We start from the raw sequence: 27,375 nt of genomic DNA, 5'->3' as shown, positions 1-27,375 counted from the left end.
GTTAATATCTACTAGTTGTGGTCCTCTTGACAAACAATAAAAATTAATTTCTGTAGAAAAACAAAATGTTTCTTACCAATCACTTAATACAGACAGTTTTTGATATTTAGAATTTTAATGGTATATTTACTATTTTATTAAAGTAGATCATGTAAAAAAGAAGTTGACATGATTTCCTGAGAACTTAAAGACATTTGTGATATGTTGGTTTATTTAGCTCAAAAATAAAGTACAAATGCTTCCTTGTCCATCGTAAATCTACGGTTCTGTCTTCCCATATTTAAATATGTGTCATTTGTTGTCACTTTTAGAGCTTTACACTTTAATGCAAACATTATTGTGTACACTAATTAGATTCAGTAAAAAAAAAAAGTATATCCCCTGCCTCTTTTAGTTTTAAACAAAGATCTGGCACAATCTATGCTTGGAGTATTTGTTGTGAATGACTCTGGGCTGAATTATAGCCACTTTTATGTTTGCTAAGGTTGATTAGCTGTAGAGGCCATCTTGAATCATGGTGACTCCAGAAGTCAATCAGTTAGATCACATTCTGTGATTACTTTCTGAGAGGTTCATTAAAATCTGTCCAGTGACTGATGAGATATTTTGCTAACAGACAGACAGGCTCGACTCCAACAGGTAATGTTCAGAGTTTTAACAAAGATCTTGCCTAATCTGATAGTGCTTGGAGTATGTGTTGGAAATGACATTCAGCTACTACCACACCAAGCTTTAGCTCAATATCTGTAAAACAGATAAAGAATGAGAAGGCAGAATAATTATTTTCACCTTTAAGTCTGAACTACTAAAGAACAAAGTTGGATTGTAGCTTCAGACATGTAAATATACAATCAAATACAGTTAACTTTATTTATTTAATCATGTTTTCTTCTGGCATGTATGAAAATCAGTATCTGCACAATGTGGATTTTTTTCTAAATGAGAAGCTTAAATGATTTTAATAAATTAAATGAGAAGCTTGAATAATTTTATTAAACTTGAAAGGGAAAAACCCAGTCATTTTTCTTTGATGAATCTTGTTAAAGTCGGTATGTAATTTATAATTAACCCTAGATTTTTTAACTGCTTATTGTCTATTTAATAATTTCATTTTCAAATTAGACCTGTGGATATGCAGTTGGAGTGATTTACTTGCACTGCTAGCAAATATCCTGTCCATAGGGCACCATAACGTCTTGAATTCAACTGCAAAAAGCACCAAAAATGTAGCCTAAAACCACAAATTTTCCAGCAACTAGAACAAGTACGAGGGTTAGGCTGAGCTGCAACACAAACTCATTGCCATTGCAGGCCTACATTCAGCATTTTCTTTCTGTTATTTTTAAGCTGCTTGTTGTAGGGTGTCCTGTAACTAGATGACATTTGACTTGATTGGAATCCAGATCTGACTAATTGGTTTATTGGCGTGCATTCAGGGAGATAAGGGAACAAGTTCCTACCAAATTTACTTCCATGTCTTACTGAGACTGCGCTTACAGGGGGTAAAAGTCATCATGGTGGAAATAAGGATGGTGGATGGGGCAGGAAACAATGATAATACTCAAAGTAAGTCTGAAAAGCTCAACAGTTTTGTGCAGGAAGAGTTACGTAAGAAATCTCCATGGGATTTGTGTGTGTTGGAGGAGCAGCGTCTGCCAGTTTTTAGTGTGCTGGCTGGCACTTTGAGGCGCTTCGTTGGATTTGTGGCTCTATTCCTAGTTCTGCGCTGTAATTAAAGGAAAGCAGATGAAGTGCAGTGGCAAAGTCTGCTCTTTACCAGCTGTGATGTATGTTCTTGTTTTCCTTCACATCTCGTCCTTCCATTCATCCTTGACGATCCCTGACTTGGCTGTTAGGTACCATGCCAAGTTCAAAAAGTGCTAAGGGGTTGATGACAGAGATATTGTCCTACATCTTGAGTGTTCGTTATAACTGGCTGGCACTAGATGGAGTGGTTGATTCAGCAAACATGCAGGTACCACTCTGCCTTTTTTTAACTCATAAAACTTTTCTGCACAGTTCTCAGTTTTTTACATGAAGTTATAGAAGGAGTTGATATTAAATTAACAAAAAATTAAGCACATTTGTTACAACTGCTGGTTCTTTCTTTCTTTTTTTCATAAAGATTTAACACGTTTTGTATGATTTTTATTTAATTGTCAAAACTAAAACTTTATACCTTGCACTTTTTTTGCAGTTTTGTCAGCCAGAAGCTGAACTGCCAGTCAATACTGATGAAAGCATTTATTTTGTAACATTTTCAAAATGCCTAACTGGTAACTACTGTGTAACTTAAACAGATTCATTCTTACAGGAAAATTGCCAGGTACGATACAAATGCTGCACTGAGCTAATCTCTGCTAATCATTTCTAGTGTGACTGTCACAGTTAAGACTGACTGACTAAAAACCTTCTGACATTTTACCACCACTTCCTTCACCTTCTAATCATTGAGCTTAGAGATGTGCTGCAGATTTAGGACACTGGGTCATACTGTGAAGTTTCTGCTTTTTTTGTTTGCACAAAAGGATGGATTACTGATTCAGACATTGCCATGGAGCTGCGGTTCAGTCAAAACAAAAACACAACAGCCTATTTGTGTGTAATCCCAGCTCTAAATTACCTGTCGTAATATCCGAGGGATGGAGATTTTTGAGAAAAGACTGTAATGTAGTTTGTGCTAGTTAGCCTTAGGCCGTGTTCAGCTACTGGCTCTTTTGCTCTGTTTATGCTCCCATAACACCACTTTTTTGCATCCTTGCCTGGTTCAGCTCTTAGTCATATCACAGCACAAGTAGACAAAAACCTTACTTTTCTCTAGGTCGAATGATGGCTGGATGTTTGTATGCCACCATTTTTGAACTCTTGATTGGAAAAAGGGTGTGTTACAATTTGTGCTTATGCATTGTATTGATGATCTGAAATATCATAACAATAAAAAGATTTCCTGAATTAATACCTAAATGAGAATATGTTTGTGGTGGTGAATACCACAGGTCAGGATTGGATGGTCTTTACCAGAGATTTGGTTTATTTCTTTGAGATGCTTTCTCCAGATTTTACTGCAGCTGTCCACAGTTGTTGTTCTTGGGTTTATCTTCTAAGCTAAATCGATGCAGTATCCAGCTGAGCGATGCTGACTAATGTGGCCTTTGCATACTGCACTTCTTTATGTTCTAAAACCTCTTTTATCCATGTGTACTGTAAAGCACCATCCAGTCTAGTCTAAACAAACATTTCACTCTTGAGATTTCATCTGCCTTCTTCTCTCTTTCATCACATCATCAATAAACAATTAGTGACCAAGGGCCATTGGAGATCTCACATCCCATGCCTTCACATGGCCTGTACGTGTTTTACAGATGAGGTTTTTGTACAGATCATTGATCATTCCAAGCTTTTGCCCAGTTTTTTTTTTCTCTCCCCGGCATCTTTGGTCCAAGTGGATACTTGTTTTAGCTTTTTGTAGAATGTAATTTTTCTTCTCTATTTTTTGAAGCTTTGTGGATAGTTTGCAGTTTGTGCCAAACTCTTTGTTCAATTCAGTGGCGTTTTCAGCTGTCATTGAATCTGAAAGGGTCATGTTTAAGGCTTCTGTTGCAGATGTGGCTTCCAAGAGCTGTGGCCTGAAGGTCATTGGTGTCATTGACAACAGGTCATTAGTGTCTGTCGCGGGAACAATCAAAAGACTCATTGGTGTACACCAGCAGTGATAGAGACATAAACTAGCTCTTTTTTTTAATAATAATCAACCTTTAATAACCCAGGTTTTTCTTCTGTGGACATCCATGCCCTTGCTGAGTTCACTAATTTTTCATCTTCTTCTTATATTTAAAATTAGGGTACGATTATCCTCCTAAAGTCTTACCATGGTATTTCAAGCTTTTAAAGCTGGTGTTCAGGGCTTTTTTGATCCCACTTTTGGGGATCAAAAGAGCCCCTGCAAGTGCTTCAGTACCCAACAAAGCATTTCAGTAGACATACAGATTATACCTTATTACCTAATTTAAAAAAGCAAAAGTAGTTGTATACACTTCATTGTGAAACTACTTTTAAGCCAGCTCTCCAGTAAAATTTTTGTATTGCCACATAATCATTCTGATTATTAAGTTTATCTGAAACCTAAAACCCCTTTTTAATTTGGATGCACATATTCTCAGATAAAAGCAGAGTTTGCCCTTCAAACACAATGTGTAACTCTAGCTTGAATGTATTTTGCTAAGCAGCTAAAATAACAAAATTTGTTTTAGTGTCCCAAGCTTTTTAAACCTAACTGTACTTTTGTCCTCATGTGGGGAAAAGTCTCTTTCATTACCTTTTTCAGTCTCATCAAAAGCTGTATTTTTTGTAGCCATTTAAATGTTCTGAATATGGAAGTTTTGAATATCCCATCAAAGAAAGCCTGGGGTAATGGCAGATGAATCAAGGCTGATTCTCTCCCCACACGGAACTGTCCCATAAACCATAACCCTGGTTTAGTAACATGCCGCTGTAATGAATAGCCAGGCCCGTCGTGCCTGACCATTGAGGCAGCTGTGCCATGAAGGCAGCTCTTCGTGGTGTAATAACTCTGTCTCTCCATCTCACTGATGTGTGAAAGAAACCAGGCTGTCGCTGAAAAACTCTCGAACCACACGCACATGCTGAACACGAGGGGAATTCCCACACACGGGCAGCTTTGCTTAGCCACACATTTATAGCCACACATTTAGCACAGATTGAGTTGTGTCTTCACACCAAGATAGTAATTAGCACTCACAGCTGGCTCTGATGTGATTTACAGTATTTACTCTGCACGGTTGTGTTGACTTTTTTAAAGATTTGCCTTGGAAATAGACAGCTTGCAGCCTGTGAATTATACTTTAAGTCTTGTAAAGTTGGGGAGTTTTTAACTGTAATAACAATGTCATTGACATTTTTTGGTCAACATCTTTTTATAGCTGAAGCTGTCACCTCAACAGTTTAGAACTTTATTTTCCATAAAGACTTTTTTGGTATGCTGCTCTGGCTTTTCATTCATCCGTCCATCTATCCATTTTCTTTACCCACTTTTCTGTTCAGGGTTGTGGGGGAGCTCTTTCCTGTCTTTGGAGGTTCTTGTGTGAAAGGTGGGGTACACCCTGGACAGGTGAATGTTGGTGGGTGGCTGAGAGAGAAAGAACCAAATATCAGAGTTTCTTATTGTCATGAATTGAGACATGTAGAATAAATAAATATTTTTCTCATTTGTGGTTTTATTAAACTTGATGTAAACTCATAAAGACAGTTGAATAAATTTTTTTTATCTAAAATACAAGTACTCATACTCAACAATAATTTAACTCTATCGGGAAACCTAAACATAGAGTCATCATATTTAAACATTGGTAACCTTTACATTATTAGGGCAAACAACATTTTAATATGGTGCAAAAGCTACAACTATCCAGTTTCCATTGTTGTTTTTTTGTTTTTTTCTTAACTTTTGTTTTTTTTTTCCTTTTTTTAAATTTTATTAATCAAACATTAAAGTAGCATTAGCATCAGAAGAAATGTAAATGTCATGCCATCCTGGAAATTCCTTGGAATTTAGTGCAGGTTTATTTTGAACTAAAAAATCTGTTACATGAATAGGTAACACTTTACTATAGGTATTCACATTTAACATTAATCTGTATTTTAAAGATTCATTTTAGAGATAAAATCGGTGGGTTTACATGATTCTACACATTATTGTAATGAGTCAAAAAATGGTTGTAAAGCTATTTTTAAGTCTGGATTGTTTTTTGTGTAACAAAGCCAATGTTTAAGAATGTTTTTTTTTTAATCTTCTAGTTCAGAAATGGTTTTTAAAACATTTGAAATGGCTAATACTGACAAACACCTCTAGGTAACCAGGGACACATGTAACATATCATTGACGGTCGCACAAATGTTGTTTTTCGTACTGTTACATTTTTTAAAGAGACAAGAATCTGCTGCATCGCCACCAAAACTGCCAGCAACCCATACATCTTTGGCAGAGTGTGAAAAGCCAAACTCTAATCAGCTGGATTTACACAGCATAAAACAGAATGGACGTTTCACTTTGTCTCTCACTAAATCCATTCCAGGTTTTTTTCTTTTGTATTAATGAACAATCGAAGCATTGTGAAATCTTCAGTATAACAAGCAGCTGTGACTGTTTAAAGAGCTCTTATTAGTTATCAGAAATTTAAGAGACCATGTAAAATGCAAGGAGATTAGCTCTCCAGCCTCACTGTTTGTCTGTCTGCTCTGCAAGAGGATTAACTTCAGTCCCAAAGTCTTTATCAGGAGATTGAAGATGGGAGCAGTTGGTTTCTGAAGTTTTTTTTTTTTTTTTTTTTAAACATGACATCAAAAGGACCGTGATGTTAAAATTCTTTATAAGCTGCAGTGAGAACTGCTGTTTGTCTCAAGTTGATAAAATAGACAAAAAAATAAAAGATAAAAAAGACTATTTTGTGGGAATTTCGGTTCATGTCTGTAAATTGTGGTGCGTGAAGTTAGAACGAAGCTTCCCTAATTTTTTACCGTTTTATGAAGCCTTTTTATCCAGAGCTCTGCTTGTTGGACTGCCCCCTGGCCTAAGACAAAATAAGGTAGAAAACTCATTTCTTGAAAACAAATCCCGCAGAAAGTGTGCAAATATGTAAATGCTCCATAAAATGAACCTAAGTAGTGGGTTTTCCACTTATGTTGATGAAAGAACAAGCCTGAAGCTTTGCCTTGAGAACAGTCACGCTTTGTGAACTTGACCACTACGGTGCCTGCCCTTGTGTGTCGGCACAGCTTTAAAGCTAGGTGACTTTTGCCCCGCTAAAAGAGCTGGTGTTCCAGCGTAGTAATATCAAACTAATAGCAGCTTGTCAGCTAGGTTAGCCACACACAAACACCTTTTTTCATATCTATTAATATCTAAGTGCTCACAGGTGGTCTGCCTGTGGAGCGCATAGAAAAACACAACTCTTGGTTTCAGCCCACTGTACATCAAATGAACCATACGCCCCTCACCCCCACCTCTTTCCCTGTGTTGTTGTTTTTTCTGCTTTCCTTCCCTTTGCGGTCTTTTTTCTTCAAGCTCGTTTAAAATTTAAAGGCAAACCTATCATGTTTTGACAATTATTTTACACAACCTTCTATGTAGGTCACTGTTAAAAGTGAAGACACTAGCGGTTTGCATAATACTTGACTAAACAAGTTTCTAATGCTGGGTTTACACTGTGCAATTTTCAGTCATTATAGACAAAATCTTTTGTCGTGAAAAATTTGTAAGCAAATCTTTGGATGGGTTCTTGAGTCGGCGGTTTGTGGTCATTCAGTGTGACAGGCTCACCGACAGCAGATTCAGCTCTCTCACAAGCAAAAATAACCACAGCTGTCTTTTCATCTCCTTCTTGTTTTATAATCTCTGACTTAATCTAATATGTGGAGCGTTAACCCCAGCACAAGTTTATTGTTGGACTGATATCTCTGTCAGTTGTTTGTGACGTGATTCAGCTGGTGCAAGAAATTGTCAAAAATATACTATTTGTCAGATTTTGCAGATTAATATAATGTTTTTTTAGCAAAGTGTGCTTTAACAACATTCTGTAATATTGATTTAAAAGTAGATTTTAAACTAGTCTGACTGCACAGACTTTGTTATATTAGTTATGTTTACAAATGCAAAGTAAAATTGTGTTTGATCTACTCATTATATGTACAAGGACATACAACACACAGCAAGTTCTGTCTGTATCCAAAATTGCCAGCCCTGAAAACAAAGCCTCATCTTATGAGGGACAGTCTTTCATTTGTGTCTTTAGCTCATTTGCTCCTAAGTTTATGCATCCTGTTAACTGTAAAGCAATCCCAATCCCCCAAGTACTCCATCTTGTAAGCTTTATGCCCTCCACATGGGTATAATTTAAGATTTCCCCCATTTTCAAAGCTTTTTTGGAGCTTCATGTTGTTAATTAAAAAGTGCACTAGTTTTGTTGTGGCCTTCTGTGTTGCCAAGTAGAGAAATCACCCTTTTTTTCACTCTTTTTGTTCCTGTCTTTGCTTATCTGCAACTGTCTCTTTTTCTGTACCACCCCCTTGTCCCATCTGCCATTATCATGCATAAAGCTAGCTCAACCACTTTGTTAATGAATCATCCTCTCACTATTAATGGAACCTAACAGATGTTTTCTGTTTGGATGGCCAGGGATGGGACAGAAAAGCCTGCAGCAAAACAAAACAAAAAGATATATAAGAGGGGGAAAAAAGCAGAAAGCAAAAGCAGATATTTATGGAAATGATTATATCATTTCCCTTGTGTCTCATATGGACGCATGTCTTGCACACATGGCAAATTAGAGGTCATCCCTTCCAGTTTTGTGCATGTCTCTGAGTGTGTGCCAGTGAGTTTGGGTACTAAAACATTGCAAATGATACTGTAACCTTCAAGACAAGGTGTTATAAATAGGACGTGTCAAACCCTGTTTTGGCCAGCCTTTGGCTTCCCCGAAACCCTCTCTTTTCACCCGCCGAATGGCTCAGCTGCTTTTTAATTTGGCCTTCCTGCGGGCTAACCGAGTGACGCCTCTCGGCGAGTGCCTCTGTATTTCAACATTGCCACAAAATCCCCAATCCTTGGGCACACACACACACACACACACACACACACACACACACACACTCACAAATCTCAAGCCTCTCTGAGCAGTTACTTTTTTGGAGCCCAGACTCCACCATCAGCAAAAGAGAAATGCTGGTTCAGGCCAGAATTCAGCAGCCAAGTTTCATCTGTCAGAAAGCCAGATGCTTGACTCTCCAGCCACTGGGTGGGCAGGGCCTGACCAAGACAGAGAGTGGAGGAAGAATGAAAGGAGTGGAGAGTGGGGGTGAGAGCTTTTCAGAGCGAGAGGAAGCTCCCAGATAAACAGACTGCAGCGCCTCAATTCCTAATCACCCCGCGCTTCCGTTTCCATACTCTATAATTAGAAGGGCCCTGTCCCTTTTTTCTGTGTATCCCCAGTTGACGCAAATGCTTCTTGTGGCTTGGCACCTCATTTGGGGTATGGGTTTCAAGGGTTTACAGGCCCTAGGCCTGAGCTTTCTGGCTTTCTGGTCGCTGTGATACAGCATGAAAAACTAACCACTGTCTCAGTGCACACTATGCTTGGCTTTTTTTTTCTTCTTCTTTTTTCACTCCTCCTCTGATGATCTGCAGGCATGACCCCATCACTAATCCATCCTGAACCTCCCTCATTTCATCTCTTCATCATCTTTGAAGAGAACTGCCAAAAAATAAAAAGCTTTTAACACTGAATAAATGAGCACAATATTGTAGCAGCATATCTGGCCACATCTTTAGGGAAAGTGATTTCCATCTCCTTTGCACATGTTGCTGAATCCTTTTAATCTTGTGCCATTCTATCCTCCTCTTTTCACATTTGACATGCCATCCAATAAAGTCCGGCCACTAATTAAAACCTGCTGCAGTACATAAAAAGTTTCCAAGTGGAAAAACTTACATGAATATGACTGATTACTTTATTATCATTTGTGTGTTTGACTAGTGAGGAGGACAGAGGTTGGACAAGTTTTTGCACTTTCTTTATGAGTGATATGGTTTCAACATTTGAGCTGTAACATTTCAGAAGGCTTCTGGAGATGGGTTTTGGGTTGTGTTTGAAAAGCAGACCTGCCCTTTTCCTAGCCAAGGCAGTTTAGATCTGGTTTGTTCTGGTGTGGTTTGTTGAGCATGTTGTTTATGGTGAGAGCCTATACTTTCCTGAGTTTGACGAGCTTCAAATAAAATAGGACCAAATGAATAGGCCTGTCAGTGTTGGTTTTACTTGTGCTGAGCTGTGGTTCAAGGTTTTCTGTGTTTCTCAGTGTGTATCTACACAACCATAGCCGTGCACTGATGAGTGGATTTAAGAATTCTCTCCTTCAGAGACACTCATCATCTTGTCTCTCTTTAAGAGCACACGACTTGAGCCCTGCCTTTAACCAAACCAAATGATCATGTGAGAAGAAGTTGTGTTTTTTGACAGCAGCAAGCAATAGCTGGTTTAATGAACTGGTTTGTTTGTTTTAAAGGGACAATAATTCTTTCATGCTGTCTAGAGTGTGTCCTGTACAGTTGGTAGAGTCGGCATCCCTCTTGTGGTCCCCTGAAATAAAATACATTTTGACTTGAATAATGTGGTAAGTAAATCTTATTCTGTGTATTTCTACCTCTTTACCAGTAAAATGATGGCTGGAGATGGGCACCAGCTGCCCCGCAACCTGAAAGGAAAAGTGGGTAAAGAAAATGGATGGATGAATGGAATGTTTAACATGTCCTATTTTTAAAACTGAAATCATTGTGTTTCAGCACCTTTTCAGTCAACAAAAAGGGGTCTTTCGGATAAAAGAAAAAAGTTGTTTTAATTATGTAAGTTTTACATCAGAAACACATAACAAAATGTAAAGTTGAAAAATCTAAATTCACATGTGATACTTGGAATTTAGAGCATATTTAACCAGGTAACAAACAAGCACAGGTGCAAAAATCTGTTCATTGTTTTAAAGCCAACTGTGTCACTCTGCCCTTTATAGGAATGCTGCTGGTGACTGCTGACACTTTGGGCCATGATTTTCACGTCTTCCAGATCCTCACCCACCCCTGGTCTTCTTCACAGAGTGCTGTTCACCACCTTTATACCCTGCATCGTGGAGAGACTGAGGCCAAGGTCTGTGACAAAAAGAGACACAACTACAACTTCCAGTTTGAGCAAAGTATATCAGGTGTTCTGTTTCTGGCTCCAAGAGCAGCAAGATGTCTGTGGAGCTGAAGAGCGAGAGGGTTTCATTTACTTTCAATGTGACTGCCCCATCAGAAAAAAAGAGAGAAGTATATATATATTATATATATATATTTATCACTAATCCACTATTTGTTTGATTCATGTTTACAGTCTTGCAGTCTTTTGGTAACCATCCATTCACCAATTACTGTAAATTCTGTAAAAGTTTTATAAAACAAAATGTTAGATATAGCAAATGAAATTACAGTCAACCTGAACGCATGGCAAGTTTACTTGCTGGGATACCTAATTAGCTAAATAGCATATAATGAAAAAGCTAACTAGCAAACATTTAACAGAACGTGCAAAATTGACCTTTTTATTTTTTTGCAGCTGACAATTTTTACATCCTTGAATGGATGCATGATTGATTTCAGCAGATCTGTTTACCCATTTGAAAATGAAATGATTAATGATTAGTTGGACACTACTCGCTGAGCTTCATATGCTCATATACATTATTCATACACTAAATGAACATTGTCACATTTTACTGTAATACGGATAAAGCCCAAATACTCTACAGAAATGTCTCCTCTTAGAGGAAATTATATAGAGCTGGAACCACAAGTTGGAACACTTCCTTTCTATCCAACACCAGGTTTGGCCTGAGGATATTTGTGTAAGGGGGCTTCAGGAAACCTTTGATTATATTTGGAAGAGGAAAGATGTGGTTGGCTAGGATTTGCCCATGGAACCAACTCCTATCAGAGTATGGACAGCAAAACGTAACATAAGGGTTAGAAGATTAAGCTCTTATTAGACATATTGCATGACACAAATAGCACATTCAATAACCTGGTTAATGTTCAGATTGATTGATTTTATTGATACAAATAACATTAAATGTAATGTTTCCTTCAAATGCATGTTGTGCTTTGGTTATCTACCACTGGTTACAGTCACCTTCGTGGTGAATTTATCAGTATCTTAATAATTAAAAGTCAGAGCTTTTATAACAATGTTGATATTATTGTGATTTGGGATAGGTCCATGTGAAATCTTGCATTTAAGCAACATAAAAAACGACTCCCTTGCACATACTTAGGCGGTTTACCTTCACTTCAAGTTTGGGTCCTTTACCAGAGGCCTAGGAGCTTGAGGGTTCTGCACAGTATCTTTGCTGTTCTAGGACTACACTCTTTTGGACAGAGATCTCTGAGGTTGTTCCTGGGTTCTGTTGGAGCCACTCTTCCAGTTTTGAGGTCACAACACTGAGTGGTCCAATGACCACTGGTACCACTGAGATCTTGACTTTCCACAACTTCTCTATTTCCTCTTTCAGGCCTTGGTATTTCTTGAGCATTTCGTTCTCCTCCTTCCTGATGTTACAGTCACTTGGGATTGCTACATCTATTATCACTGCTTTCTTATGAATCTTGCCGACCACCACAATATCTGTCAATATCATATCAATAGCTATCACCTGTTTGTCTGTCTGGATCTGGAAGTCCCACAGTATCTTAGCCCTGCCATTCTCCATCACCCTTGGTGGAGTCTCCCACTTTGACTGTGGGACTTCCAATCCATACTCAGTACAGATGTTCCTGTACACTATTCCAGCCACTTGGTTATGGAGTTTCATGTACGCTTTCCCCGCCTGCTTCTTATATCCTGTTATTATGTGCTGGACTGTCTTGTGCACCTTTGCACAGCCTGCATCTTGGGTTATATCTGGTATGGTAGACCCTGGCGTCAATTGCTCTTGTGGTTCCATAATTAGTGCTTCTATGTTGTCCTTTAGTGCAGCCCTCTGGTAGGATTTGTTGATATCATCCACCTCCTCAATTTGCCAGTGGTACATATTGTGCAGGGGCTTATCTTTCCATGATGGTTCTTCTTGTTCCTCTTCCACATTGGCTTTACGCTGCCTGTGACGTTTACTTAGCAGGTCATTATTGTGGGCTTTCTTCCTGGTGTACTCTGGATGTCACCCCGATTAACAAGGTCCGCATCAGAAGTTGGGAAATCAGGACATTCTGATGAGAAATGGCCAACTAGAACAAGACATTCATGGATGAGGGCTGAAAAATTAACACTGTTGGAGTTCTACTATACTAGCAAGCCCAGATATATATAATCATATGTCAATAATTTATTGAAACAGTGTAATTGTATAACTTTAGGGGCTTTATATTTAGTATTTTCTTGTGAAATGCGAGACAAAAGATAAACAAAACATTTTATTCGTTTTACAAAAGCAAACACTACATTTTGACATACCTTTTCCTAAGGCTCTGTTTTTCTTTTAAATGCTTATTTTATTTTGCCAAATGGTAGATAGCAAGAATTAGTTTGTTTCATGTCAAACATTTTGGAAGAATGAGTAGTAGAAGTTTATCCAGTCTGAATAAAAAAAAACCTTGATTTTCCTTCTTAACCTCTCTTTATGATAGCCTTGCCTATTTTTTATTTTTTTATTTTTTACTTTCTGTATTGTTTTGGGCTTTGACCTCTCCATGAGCGTGCTTCTCTCTGCAGAGGGAGCAAGTAATTCAAAGGGAAGCAGAGAGAAACCCTGAGCTGGTTACAGAAATGACTGTAAATGCTCTAAAAGTTGCACCACTTGAAATTAGATAAAACTTTACTTGGATTCTGGCATACTTCACTTGGGTTCTGTATGCCAGAATTTTCTTAAAGTGGCACCAAATAAAAGTACAAGTCAAAATTCTCATTCTCAAAAACAAACAAACAGACAAACAAAAACAACAACTTTGTCCAAGTTAAGAGCTTTTTTTTCTTTTTCTTAGAATCATGCAAAAAAAATTCCACTGTAAGGTGGAAGTGCTTACTCAACAAAGCTACTTTAAGGCCTTGTTCGGTTCAGGATTATTGACTGGGAAAACACACACAAACTCTCAGAGCCTGTCTGCAGTTCGGTCCGCTGACCGGCTGCACTTTAAGCTTGCTTTGATCCAACCAGTTGTAAACACTGAATGCTGACCGCGGCCTGGTGCTTGGGCCAGGGGTTATCAGCACGTGCTCACTTACACGCACACAGACACACAGTCACACTGAGAAACACTGTGGAGAGTGATAAAGTCTTCAGTAAGGTGGGCGGAGAGACGCCTTATCTGTCTCCAGCAACCAAACCATGTGGCTGGCTGCCAGTGACCCGAGGCCAGGTAAACAGACCTGCAGCTGATAACGGCTGGAATGGGCTGATTGTGGAGGGGCAGACGAGCTCAGAGTCATAGGACAAACCTGTGAGCACTACTCCATGAGGTTGCAAAGGTGGCACTCCTGTCCTGTAAACTGTACGGCCCTGCATTGTCAGCTGTGTTTTTAGTGGTGTGACTAAATCACTGAATGTAGAGACTGGCTTCACCAGAAACTGTATTACTGGAATATTTATTCACTTCTTCAAAATGGGAATGTTTTGCAATCCATGGTTCAAAACTGATTGCCATTTTTAAGGCAGTGCCAAAATGATAGCAAAGCAGTGAAGACCAATAATAGTAAAATGTTGCTCCTAACCACAATTTTTTCACTGCAGCCAATTTCAAGTGAAAGCTGAGACATTAAGTGTTAAGTTAAATAAAGAGCAGACAAGGAACTAATAAATATGTTGAAATATTTGCTGCTCTTAAGGTATATGAAACTTTAAGAGAGGAGCTTCAACATTTTTGAGCTTACAAATGTAGCTCTAACACATTTTCTCACAAGTTCAGATTAGAACTCCTTAGAATTCACCTGCCCGATGTTACTTAAATTAAAAGTAATATGTTGATGTTCAGCTCAACATTTGTTATAAACTTAAAACTGACTTACTGTTTGTACATATTTCTTTAATTTGTTAAAAAAAGTACTTCTCACATTATGTCTCCAGTGCTAACAAGGATAAAACCACTGTTTGCTTTTTCTTGTTCTATTGACTTAATCCATCCATGTTCTTGTATGTGAGTAGTCATTTTTTTAGCCTTATCTATGTAGTCATTTCTGTCACATTCTTATCCTTCCTCCAAGGGTAAACAGAGATGCCTAGTCTTGCTAACAAGTGTGACTGATTTCAAAGCATTAATCACATCTTACTAACATTTTTACTGTCTGTCACAGATGTCATCAAGTACATTGTACAAGGACAGGAGCAAGACCTTTTCAGCATCTATGGAATGTGCCACCTTCACATCAAATGACTTAAATACTGTTGCATTCCACATTTTAGAGATAACACTTGACAACTCGTGTGCATTTGAGTGGTTATGTAAAATCACAGCCACCTTTTACATACTCCTTCACCTTTTCAGAATGGATTTGACAGTAAATGTCCAGGCACATATTTACAGTTGAAACTCTGACAGGTCTATTATGGTCAATTATGACACACACAAAGTAGCCCTTTATCATCTCAGAACCATCCGTGATAGACACAGCAGAGGTCAGGCCTCCTCTTTCACTCATCTTTGTGAAGTCAAGCAACCATCTGGTATGCAGAGGATACCCCATTAAGTGTCATTGCTGGGGACAATTACCTAGAAGGACCTGGCAACAGATTAAAAAGGCCTTCAGGTACAGAGCTGTCTTTCTGACTGCCTCACTAGGGTTTTACATTCCTCTGACTAAATTTTTCCTGGAGTTGTTGTCTCCATTGTCCTGTTATATTTCCCAGACTCCTGTGTTTTGTTTTCTTAGCGTGACGAATGACGAGTTTTGTTTTAGCAAACATCTATTCAGTTTGTCACTTCACTTTTTTGCCCGTCTTCATTAACACTCCCCTCAGCTTCTATTGTCTCTTGCAGTCTATCTGTCTGGTTTCCTGCATGTCTAACATGTTCAGGGAGATCCTATCTTGTCAAGTGTGTGCTTTTTGAAAGTCTGAGAAGGAGGACTAACAAAGGGCGCCATCTCTGCTCTTGTCTGTTTTCAGTCATTTATTTTACCACCAAACAGGCTCAAATCAGGTTGTCACCTTTTAAACAAAGTTATTGCCTAATCCTCTTGGCCTGTTCAGCACTGTCATGCAACACAGACAGATGTGTTTGCCTGCACAATAAACACTTCAATTCGGTCACACCAATGTTTGCTGGAATTTGATTCTGTTTACTTCTTCCATGTATGTCTTTGTGGTGAAGAACATAACACAAAGGCTTTTGCATATTTTCAAAACATGTATGACAACTGATATGTAAAGAAAGGCTTAATGCTTACAATGTAAAAAAGGACAGTTGGGTGTTTGGAAGAATGTATTGAGCATTGGCAATTGGAGAACATTGACATTTTCTTTTTTTGATTGTAGCTCATTTAATTTGTCCTTTCCAGACTTTTGAAATAGAAATAAATGTACAATTGTAATCAAAACCCGAACACACGTAATACACTCTAATCATATCAGGTCCTGTCCCATCTATCACTCACTCATTTACTTACTTTAACTTTATTTACTTATTTACCAATTTGTAGTTGTGTTGCAGTGGCAACAGGTCCAGGGGGGAATCCCAGACAACCCTGCAGTGATGTTCTCCTGCAACATTCTCCAGCTTCTCCTGGGGGATCCCAAAACATTCCCAGGCCAGAGAGGATACATACCCCTCCAGCAATTACTAGGTCTGCCCCGGGATCTCTTTCCAGTGGCACATGCCAGAAAAGCCTCCAAAGGGAAGCATTCATGAGGCATGTACTCTTAACTCCACTCGATTGACAAATATTCTCATAGTATCTCTAAGGTTGAGCACAGCCACCCTACAAAAGAGCTCTTTTCAGCTACTTGTATACAGAATGTCTTTCTTTGGGTCATTTTCACCAAAGATGAGAGTTGGAATGTAGACAGACCAGTAAAGCCTTGCAACAAGTCAAGACTTCCTCGGTGTGCGATATCACAGCTCTGTGGTGCACATAGAAACTGTGTGGTCATCAGGAAAATAATAAATAAGTTGTTTTCCTGCAGATTCCAATTATGTGTAGTAATGCGTGCTGTGACAAATTGGACACCATTTTAGAAGGTGACCACATATAAGTTGTCAGTGGGACAAAGCTGGTTGTAGCTCTTAATATCAACACAGAGCTGGTTGCACAGATTTGGTACATTTCTTGTCAAACGTTTTGAGTAACGCCATTATTTAAAACTGTAGGGATCCCAAATCAGTGACTTAGTGTTGGTATTGGCCACAAGTTCTTCCCCAGTTGTTTGTAGAATGGCACTTTCCCACTCACCCAAAGAAAGTAAGGGAAAGGAAAGAAAAAGAAAGAATGAATGAATGAACGAATAAACCAGTCACCCAACCAATTAGCACTGATCAATTTTGGCTATGGTCTGGTAACTTGTTTGTTCACCATTTTCTGTACAAAAAAATTGCAAATATTTTGTATAAACTGTATCTCAACATTCTATTTTCATTTCTGCTCCTTAATTCTTCTTTTCACACATGCACAAATACATTGTGTCCTCAGTTATCTTTTACTTTTCCACATTGATGAAAGACCTTCGGATCAGGTAATCTTAGAGGAAAGGTTTTTTTGTATACCATTCATTTTTATTGTACTTAGTCAGCCAAGCAGGTTTTAGCAGTACTTTTTTTTTATTATTGAAGGTTTATAAAACAGCTTTTTTAAAATTTTAGACCTACTGTAAATACATAGGTTGTACTAAAATAAATTATTAAATAGAAAATGTTTGGATTTGTTAACAGGTTGCCCAGTGGTGCATTTGGCTAGCACTGTTGTCTTACAGTAAGAGGGACCTTGATTTAAAAAAGAAAAAAAATCTCACTTGTATTTTTTTTGTTGTTGTTGTTGTGTCTGCAAATTCTCCCTGTGTCTACGAATACTACTTTTTTTTCTTCTCACAGCCCAAAATTATGTTTCTTAATAAGCAATTAGCCTTCTAAACTGGTTTTAGGTTTAAGTTTGTGTTTTGTTGGTTGATCATCTTTGTGTATTTGTCTTGTGATGACCTAGTAAACTGTCCAGAGCCACCCCTCACCCAGTGACCACTGGACATAGGTATCAGCTCCCTGGGTCCCTGAATAGGATCAAGTGAAGTTAAAAAAAATGGATGGATGGGTTTGTTTTTAGACAGTGGAGTCAAAAGAAAGAAATTTTCTGTTTTAGCATGTACTTAGTTTATTAGAAGTCAAGCTCAAATTCAGGTGTTTAGATTGTTTAACTGTTTTTTTTTTTGTTTTTTTTTTCCACAAGTTTTAGAATAGAATCTAATTTTCATTAGATTTCATTAGATTTGACATTTCCTGTTTCATCTTTCATAAGCCACTATGACACATTAGTATTTTCCGGACTATAAGGCACACTTAAAAGCCTTCAATTTTCTCAAAAAATGACATTGCACCTTATAATCGTGAGCGCCTTATATATGTAAGAAATCGTAATGTTTTAGTACGACTTTGGTAAACTACAAAGCTGCACCGCTTGCAGCAGTAAGGCTCGGTTATTGTTGCGCAGGGCTCTGCGCATGGCACGCAGACCTGAGCGCCTGAGCGCTGTAGGCGTTTATACTTGACGCTTACGTCGGTGCAGTATTCTTCCGTGAGTTTTGAACCGTTTGATTATCTTTGTGATCTCTCATAGAGGGATCATATAAATGCTGATACAGGCGAACCAGCTCCGCTACAGTACCGATATCGTCCATTTTAAATGAAACACTGCAAGCACGATTTGTGCAAAGTTACAAAAATTGGGAGGTGCACAATGATGCACCTCATAGTCCGATGCGGTTTATATATGACAAAAGTTAAAAAATGGACCATTCATTGACAGTGCATCTTATAATCCAGTGCACCCTATAGTGTGGAAAATACGGTATATAGATTTGTGTAGTTCCTATGCTTGATTTTTAAAATGATCTCTAACAAATGAAAAATATACAATAATGTTGGTCAGACATAAACTCAAAGTTTTGAAGGAACAATGTAAATATAGCTTCACTGTTTACCTGCTTTTATGTTTTGTCTGTATTTTGTATTGTCTCACACTTTTTTGCCCTTTCTGCTTTTTTCCTGATTCAGGTTCAAGACATGTGTTTCAGCCAGGACAGTCGCTGGGTAGCCATCAGCACCCTTCGTGGCACCACCCATGTGTTTCCCATCAACCCTTACGGTGGTACACCCTGTGCCCGTACCCACATGTCCCAGCGGGTGGTTAACCGGATGTCCCGTTTCCAAAAGAGTGCTGGCCTGGAGGATATTGAACAGGACCTGAACAGGGCGTCTGCACACGGAGGAGGAGCAGGAGCAGGCGTAGGAGGAAGCAGTTGCATTCTGGGTGGAGGAGGAGGTGTGGGTGGCCGCTGTAGTCCCATACCTGGATTGTCCAGCAGCCCCTCGGGGTCTCCATTGCATGGTAAGGAGCTTGAAGGAAAATTCACACTCTTTCCTATATATACGTTGACTCTGTGATGTCTTGGAAAACTAATAAATGGCAAAATTCAGTTCAGGCATTCCCAACGCCATGTGTTCTGAATAGTTTCATTAAGGCAGCCTAATTTGAATCAAATGTAGATCTTAATAGGTTTATTTTTTTCTTTATTTTCAAATGAAAAATTTAGTTGGGTAAAAAAATAAATCTGGGGTATAATTATAAGTGCATTTGTCCCCAAAACAGTCATTGTACCACATTTATTCCATATTTTTATATTTTCTAGTTATTATTCACTTAATTTTACTTTAACTTGCTTGCCTAGAATTAAAATATTAGACTGTTCAAGTCACAGTGCTTAGTTAGTTCACCAGTCTACTAGCCTGAGCATGTCCCTTAAAGATGGGACAGGCAATGAATGATTTCCTAAACGCTGATTCAGTTTCCTGTCTTTAAACTGTGACTTCTTGGTTCTGGTGTATAATGAAATTATTGTTTTCACTAAGTGTGTAGGTTTTCAACTGTTAAACTCTTTACACATTATTGAAGTCACTTTTTTCCTTCTCTCCTAAATACTGACCCTGATATCCCAAATTAAACTTTGAGGTAGAAATATAGAAAACATAGTTTGGATGTCCCAAATTAGGGTTGGACTACATTCTTGTTTTTATGATTTTACTGAATGCCTCAAAAGGTTTTTGATGCTCTCCTTTTACTACATGTAATTTAGAGTATTTTAAGGATTTCTAATATATTTTACCTTTATTTTATTAAATTGAAAATGCAGATGACATGTATTATTTTGTCATGGAACATAGTGGTTTAAACAACAAATGAACAACAAAACAGTCATTACATTACAGTAAAGCTACAGAATAAACATCACCTGGAAAAATTTGTTTTTTCTTAAGAATTCAGGTGGTGAGCATATGTATTCTCCTTCTGTGGACTCAATCCAAAATTGTGCTTTTAGCGATAATAGAGGGAAGCAGGTGTTATATTTCTGACACCTTTTAAAATAGCTCTGCTTCTTGTTTTTCTTTCACTTTATGTTCCACCATCTGTACTGCAACAGTAACAAACTACCCAAGGTGAACAATATTTCAGGTTCTACTGTACACTGTGTCCTTCTATTCTGTCTCTAACAGCCACTTCACTATCACTTGTGAGGGGAAAAAAATAAATTGTTCTGATAGAGTTTGCAAACATAATCTGTAAGAATTCTGTCTTTAAAACCACTTTTAAATTGTGTTATCAATGAACATGTCATGCATTGGTAATGGAGTGAGAAAGTTGTGTCGTCAACATGGCGCCTGAGTTTCTAACTATTAAATCTGTTCAGTGACATCACAAAGACTGTTTTTTTCACTATGATAAAGAACAATTTATTGTGTTTTGCCCACAGCTATTTGCACTTAGCATAGCATTAATACTCACAGTTGAACGTGTAGATATTATTCTCAGGAAAAGGGTAGGGTAAGAATATTGTACCACCCTAGAGATTGAGCTTTGAGGTTTTACTGTGAGTCACCAGCTCATTGTCCCTAAGACCAAATCTCCAAGTGTGGCTCACTATTAAAACCTCATTGAGCCTTCAGAACAGGGCTCTGTGACCTCACTCTTTAGGATGGATACAGTCAAAGACATGTGGAGATGCATTTAGTCGGTAGCCAAGCCCAGACCTGAGTCTGATTCAGACAGCAAAGTGACCCTCATCGAAAAGGCAATAAGACAGGGAACGGGAAGACACTTTACCAAGGCAACAGGAGGACACACCGCTCATGCGAGCCCCAAGGAGAGTGATAGATGGGAGAACGGTAGGCCAACTATCCTTACTCTGTGTTCTGGATGAGCACATCCAGGCATCCTTGTTGTTTTGTTCACCTGTGATCGTTGGATCTTGTCTACACCTGACTGGTACTTGTTGGCACACAGATTTTCATCCCCACCAGCCTTCCCCTGATCTTTGCTCAGGTGGAATAAACCTCAGGTACCACTGAATCAGACTCTGTTGTTGTTGAGGAACCATCTAACCAGGATAGGCTTTGTTAATGCTAAATTGCTTCCAAATGAAACTGTTATTTTAAATTACTTATTTAGGGCCCATGGTTTCCATTTGGGATAGAAGAGTGTTTGTGAGTCTTTTTTTAAGCTTTTTCCTGTAGCCTGTATTTAGTTAAACACACAGAGTACTATTGGAAGTGATTGAAAAGAATTGGCTTTTTTTTAAAGAACAAGTGCAGTTGAGTATGAGACAATGATTTTGCTGATTTTAGTGAAAAATTACTTGCTTTCAACAGGAACCACTCAAGTCAATGAGCTAACAGCAAAGGACGTTTTGCTGCTGAGGTCTTACCTTTAACATAGCTTACATGATTTGCTGACATAAGCTGAATTGGGCCTATGCTTTACAATGTGCTATACTTCCTGCAGTTCCCCTGTTTAACAGTAGAAAAAGTAGAAAATGGCAGCAGAAAAAAAAGTTTACAGGATAAAACTACGTAGTTTCAACTTATTGGTGCATGGCTGAGTTTTAGGGATGGTATTTATAGCAATGCTGTCAATGATTTTGGATTCCTGGTATACTTTATAACCCTATTACCCCTTAACCCTATCTGAAATATTGTTTTTGACCAGGAAAAAATAAAGTGTAGGTATTAGCATTACAAATCCAACCCAGTAAATCAAATCCTTAAACAGCTTTCTATAATTAACATTTCATGAGTCAAGTGTGTGTGTGTCTGTGTGTTTCTGTGTGTATGTACATTTCCAGTGACAGGTCATGGCAGTAGCTCTTTTCCAGGGACTCTGCTCTGTCTGCTGCAACCTTGTCTCCCTTGTTTGTCAAATGCCATCACAGGCCACTCACACCGCCTTTGTTTACAAAGCTGACATAAATACACACTGATATACACAGACTTTGTGCCAACTGCACTGCTTGACCCCAGAGGTGTTAGTCAGTGTAAAATATCACAGTTCTCATTAGTGTTTGGCTTCCAGGAATATCCCTGAGCTTTGGTAGGCGTGCTGCTGCAGGGCTCTGTTTTAGTAAACACTTCATAGAACTGAATAGCTGGCAACTGACTAGTGACTAAATGAACATTATGGATTGCAATTTATAGCTTCTTTTCTTAACAAAATTTATGAGATTTTTTTTAGCTACTGGACTGGAAGCCAGCTTTTTAACTGTTCAGAATAATCTGATAAATATTAAAGGGTGTTTTTGAGAAAATAGGGCTGTGATGGAAAGTTTCTGATGTGTAAATTAAAGTAAAAGAAGTTGTTGTGTCATATTTTCCCCAGAACTCTTTTTAAAGGCAGTTCTAGTGCAGTTTAAACCAGTTTCCAAAAATGTGTGCCTAAAAGAAAGTTGTGGTGAGAGATAAAATACACAAACAGTCAAGGCTCAGTTTTGGAACTCATTTTATTTTAAATTTACATCAATGTTCTGTGTAATAATGTGTGAAATGCTACCCATCATTTGTATGCAAACAACATCAATACTTATAGCTCCTATTCCTCCCCTTTTGAGTTTGTACAAGATGTTTTTAATATTGTTCAGTCTCATCTGCAAACTCAAACTGGTTTTAAATGCAGATAAAACCAAGCTCATGGTATTTTCCAAAAAAAGAGATCTCCCTGTGAATATCCCACCAGTTTTAACTCTATAAGGAAAACACATATAGTTTGTTTCAAGTTATAAATACTTTACAGTTTTCTTCTTTGTTGTAAGCTATCAATTTTCATAATTTGGTAGCAAAGCTCAAGCTGGGTTTTTATTGGAAAAATAAATCCTGATTCTTAGTCAGTTAGGAAGATGTTAGTATCAGCTACCTTTATTCTTTTTCTTGATTATGTTGGTGTGCTGTACATTTTTTACACAAAATTAACATGCACTATACCTTACACTCTAACAGTGTTGTCCATCTTTCTGTTCGTTGTGTTGGAATTGAATTACGGAGAAGAGCATTAAGCTTTGCTGCACCCTTGGCATGGAACACCTCACAGGCTGATCTGAAACTGCCGGTCCTTATTTCTTGGAGGTTTTTGTTTTTTCTCAGGACAGAATCAGTGAGACCTTTGATCGTTGCTTGTATTTTTAACCATTTAACCTTTGTTTTTTTCACTTTTAAAATTGCTATTATGCCACATCCCTGCACTTTAACTTAAAAACCATTTATGCATGTAAAATAATTGTACGTTTTATCCTATAGGGGTTGATATATGAAAACTTAAATGTATTAAAGGCCTAGCAGTCCCTTAAGGAACGCATATGACCTGTCCCCTTTCATGCCAGAGTTGAACACTAAGATCATTCTATGCCAAGACAAGATGGAGTTAAAACCGTTTTGGTCAAAACTTGTAAATGTTAAATCCAAGAAAAGGTTAAAAACAAAACCAACTGGACTTCTATTCTGTAGCTGCTGAACATGTTTTGCCTCTCATCTGAGGAGCTTTCTCAATTCAAAAAGCAGAGAGTGTGGAGTTTGAGCTTTTAAACTGAGGTGTTCAGTAAGCTAGATTCACATGCAGATTACACTCACTCTCTTTACAATAGAGGGTCATTAGGGTCCTTGTTAGCCTGACTCACAGATGGGCCACTCTGGTCACATGAATATAGGTGCTGATTGGAGTGAAACTGACTGGGTATCAGCTCTAATGCTCCATTATAGGTTTTTGAACACTGACCTCACAAAAAATTGTTGAAAAGAACTTTGAAATGTTGACTGTAACATTTAATGCCAGAGTTTAAAGTAAAAATCTTGCACAGTATGTTGTGCTTGGTGTATGTGTTGAGCATAACTCTTAGCTGCTGCTAAACCAGATATTAGCTCAGTATCAGTAAAATTGACTGAGTAATTTCTATTTTTGTGTTGACTAATTTCAGTTAGCTGTGATGGCCATCTTAAATTGAGGTGACCCCAAAAGTTAATTATTTATAGATTCACACCTCATGATTACTTGCTGTGAGTTTCATTAAAATCATTCAGGTGTTTATGAGCTCTTTTGCTGACAGACAGACAGAGTTGATGCCAGTGTTAAAATATTGCACAATGTTTAGTGCTCAAAATTTGTGTTGGGCATGATGCTCAGCCACTGCTACATATAATTTTCTTTTCAAGATCTATATAATTGACTGAGTTATAGCCATTTTTGTGTTCACTAAGGTCAGTTGGCTGTGGCGGCCATCTTTCATTGGCTTACTCCAAAAGTTATTTGCTGTAAATGTAAATCCAATGATTGGGTTTATTTATTTATTTCGAATTAGTCCAAGGGTTTATGATGTATTTTGCTAACAGTACAGGCAATTAAACACTTGCACATACACACCCAGAGACAATCAAAAACATTATCGCTCTGTCTTTGGGGAAGGCATTAATAATTTTTGTGAAATACTATGAACAGAAAATTACTTGTGTCTCCATGTCTTTGACTGTTCTTATTCTCTCCTTTAAGTTCATTTGGGACTCAAATAGATGACAAAGGATTTTGGGTATGTCGGGTGGTTGGGTCTAGAGTGACCTCATATTTTCATGAGGGTGCCCTTGAACACACATAAAGACAAGCTGGCTTCCTCTTGTCCTTCCTGTTCTCCTCGTCTAGATCCAGACCCTTCTGAAACCTCAACACCAAAAGACGCACATTCCTCCAAACCCCCCCAAAAAAACGGTCATCAAAGATTAAAAGGATCTCTGCTTCTATGAGAGGCAAAGGGGGTCAAGAACATCAAAGTAGGGTAGGAGGTGAAAGTGAATAAGCTAAGTAATGAGGTGCTATTGAGGGTGGTGGTGGTGGGGAACGAGAGATGGGCCTTTGGGGATAAAGGATGAGGGAGGAACCAGGCCAGGGAAAAGACAGATAAGTTTGTAGTAGCTGCGCTGAAAGGCAGGGTTTTAGAGAGTGTGGTCGTAAATCACACTTTTGTTTCAAAGGAGAACATTAGGGGCACCTGTCAACAATTAGTTTTCACAGTGACACCTAACCGGGTGAGCGTCTGCACGTTTGAATGAGATAAACTGTCTACAGCACTGATCATTTATGTGGGAAGTTGTATAAAAGGAGTGGATCTGGAGAAAACTGGAGGTCATCATAACTATTTTACAGCATGTTCTTCAAATCAGATTATAACTTTTGTCCTATTACTTGTCTTGTGATACCTAATTGACCACTTGGTGGATCCGAGGATTGTCTTGCTGTAAGGTTTCTCTTTTTCCATGAATAAATTCCGCTTTATTCATAGTAACTTGGATTTTCTGTTAAATGTTTGACCTCATTACTCATTTGGTTGTTGGGCAGATGATGAAGTTTGTTGACGGTTTGAAATTTCTTCTGTTTCTTCAATTTTACATACAGACAGACTCCTGTGCCATTGGGCACTTTACACCTATTTCCAGATTGTACTGCCCTTGAAAGGACAGTCTCACCATTTCAAGTCTATGAACAGTTTCTTTTGCTCTGTTACTCTCACACACCATTAATCTGAGACCTTAGATAAAGAAGTGTTTCACAACACAAGTACCAATGATAAAACTAAGCCTGCTTTCACACCAGGGTAGTACTTAGGGCTTGGTTTGATTTGGTGGGGAATGTCAAAAAAATTCACAGCTTTGCGTGGTCTAGTTTACTTTCACTCTGCACTTCAGAAAGCAAATCGAATCAGACAAAACTGCCTGGACAACAATTGGGATGGTGTTTCCTGAAATGAGCACTGACTGACTGACCATAAAGGAATGAAGCATAAGGTAGAAGAAATCCAGACTCATAGATTGGCCTAGGCCAAACATAGAAGTGTAGTAGTGGGGAAAAAAAAGAAAACGATATGAGCGAAACAAGCTAAAGTGTCGATTCCTTCATTGTACTACCAATCCAGTACGATACCAATGTTGGTATTGGAAAAAAATGCTGTTTGGATTGATCTGCACACCACTCCTGCCCAGTAGGATCTGCAAGCGAAGCAGCAGACAATCCAGATTGCTGCTCCGTATATGAGACAAATGCAGCAGTGAGAGACAATGACTTGGTCACTTCCTCTCATTGGTTTACTGGATAGTCTGCTTGCATTTTACGCTGTAAGCGAACCACATCAGGTTCACTTGGAAGCGAACAGAAGCTCACATTTTCAGGCAGACAAGAATTTGCGTGTTTGGTCACACTAGAGTTTGGATGAGCTTTCAAACCTGCCCAAATGAAGTGTGCTATCTGAGGAAACAAACTCTGGTCCGTTTAAAGCTGACCAAACAGCTCTGGTGTGAAATGATCCTTAGATACCTACAAGCTCGATTATTGTTAGAATGTTTTGATTAAGTAGAATATTACAGTTCTTTGTTTCTAATGCATTAACAAACACTTCTAATATATATATATGTTTTTGTGACAGATATGTACACCAGTGAGAGAAGAAATGTGTGGTGCTGATAATATGAAGAGTCTTAAAACAACTAATGGGAACTTGATATGTGGTTTATTGAGTATGGGTATGTGCATTCTAGCATACCCAGTAATTATTGAAGATTTTATCCAGGTATTTATTAACAATATATTCAGATGTTTTCAGGCTGTAACTTTCAACAAAACTCAATGCAAAACAGGTAGATGATTATGATCTGGAAAACAAGTTGTCATTTGATTTTGTTTGAATGTTTACATCTCATTTATTGCCTTGACATGTATGTGAGTCTAGATGTTCCATTAAAATCTAAACTATTTTTCTTTAACAACTGTCACAACTGAATGTAAATGCTGTATTTTGTCAACATTGTTGTAAGCCATTTTTAGCACATTTGTGAGTTTTCTTTCACAAGGTCATGTAGACTGTGTGTCTGTTACTTTGAAGATCAATTGGTTCCAAAGCTTCCTGACACATGTAAATTTAGAAATACAGTTCCCTGCTCCACCACTCATGACTTCAGTGTGATAAAGACCCCATAATTTGTTCAGTTTTTGCCGGATGCAAACACATTGAGTCACAATTGTTTTTGTGCCGGCCTTCCGCCTGTTTTTGTGAGACGGGTGTGAATTTTGAGTCGTATAGACGGTTTTGTTAGGCTGGCAGAGAGCAGCAGGGTGAGGCAGGCCAGGGTGAGGCCACCTAGCCACAACAGCTGCTCTATGATTGTCGCCAGCGAGGACGGCGTTGATTTTTGGGAAGGAACTGTAGAAAAGTACACATCCTTCTCAAAGCTGCCAGCCCGAGCTGCCGGCATACCTAAAAATAGAGGCTGCAATTGGCCGTCTTCTTGTTACT

At 38.3% G+C, this 27,375-nt stretch overlaps 1 protein-coding gene across 3 annotated transcripts in view; it reads left to right on the top strand.

Moving 5' to 3' along the window:
• bcas3 (BCAS3 microtubule associated cell migration factor) overlaps window positions 1–27,375 on the top strand; it is a 383,299-nt gene that overhangs the window by 68,534 nt on the left and 287,390 nt on the right. For all 3 annotated transcript variants that reach the window (XM_017422045.3, XM_017422044.3, XM_037973032.1), the window contains exons 14-15: window positions 10,576–10,709; window positions 18,782–19,115. In XM_017422045.3, the coding sequence (XP_017277534.1) occupies window positions 10,576–10,709; window positions 18,782–19,115 (468 nt within the window). The remainder of the gene's footprint in view (window positions 1–10,575; window positions 10,710–18,781; window positions 19,116–27,375) is intronic.

The sequence above is a fragment of the Kryptolebias marmoratus genome, linkage group LG2 (assembly GCF_001649575.2).
Source record: "Kryptolebias marmoratus isolate JLee-2015 linkage group LG2, ASM164957v2, whole genome shotgun sequence".
In the NCBI taxonomy this organism is placed as follows: Eukaryota; Metazoa; Chordata; class Actinopteri; order Cyprinodontiformes; family Rivulidae; genus Kryptolebias; species Kryptolebias marmoratus.
Note: the sequence above shows the minus strand (reverse complement) of the source record. Positions and strands in the feature narration are given on the sequence as shown.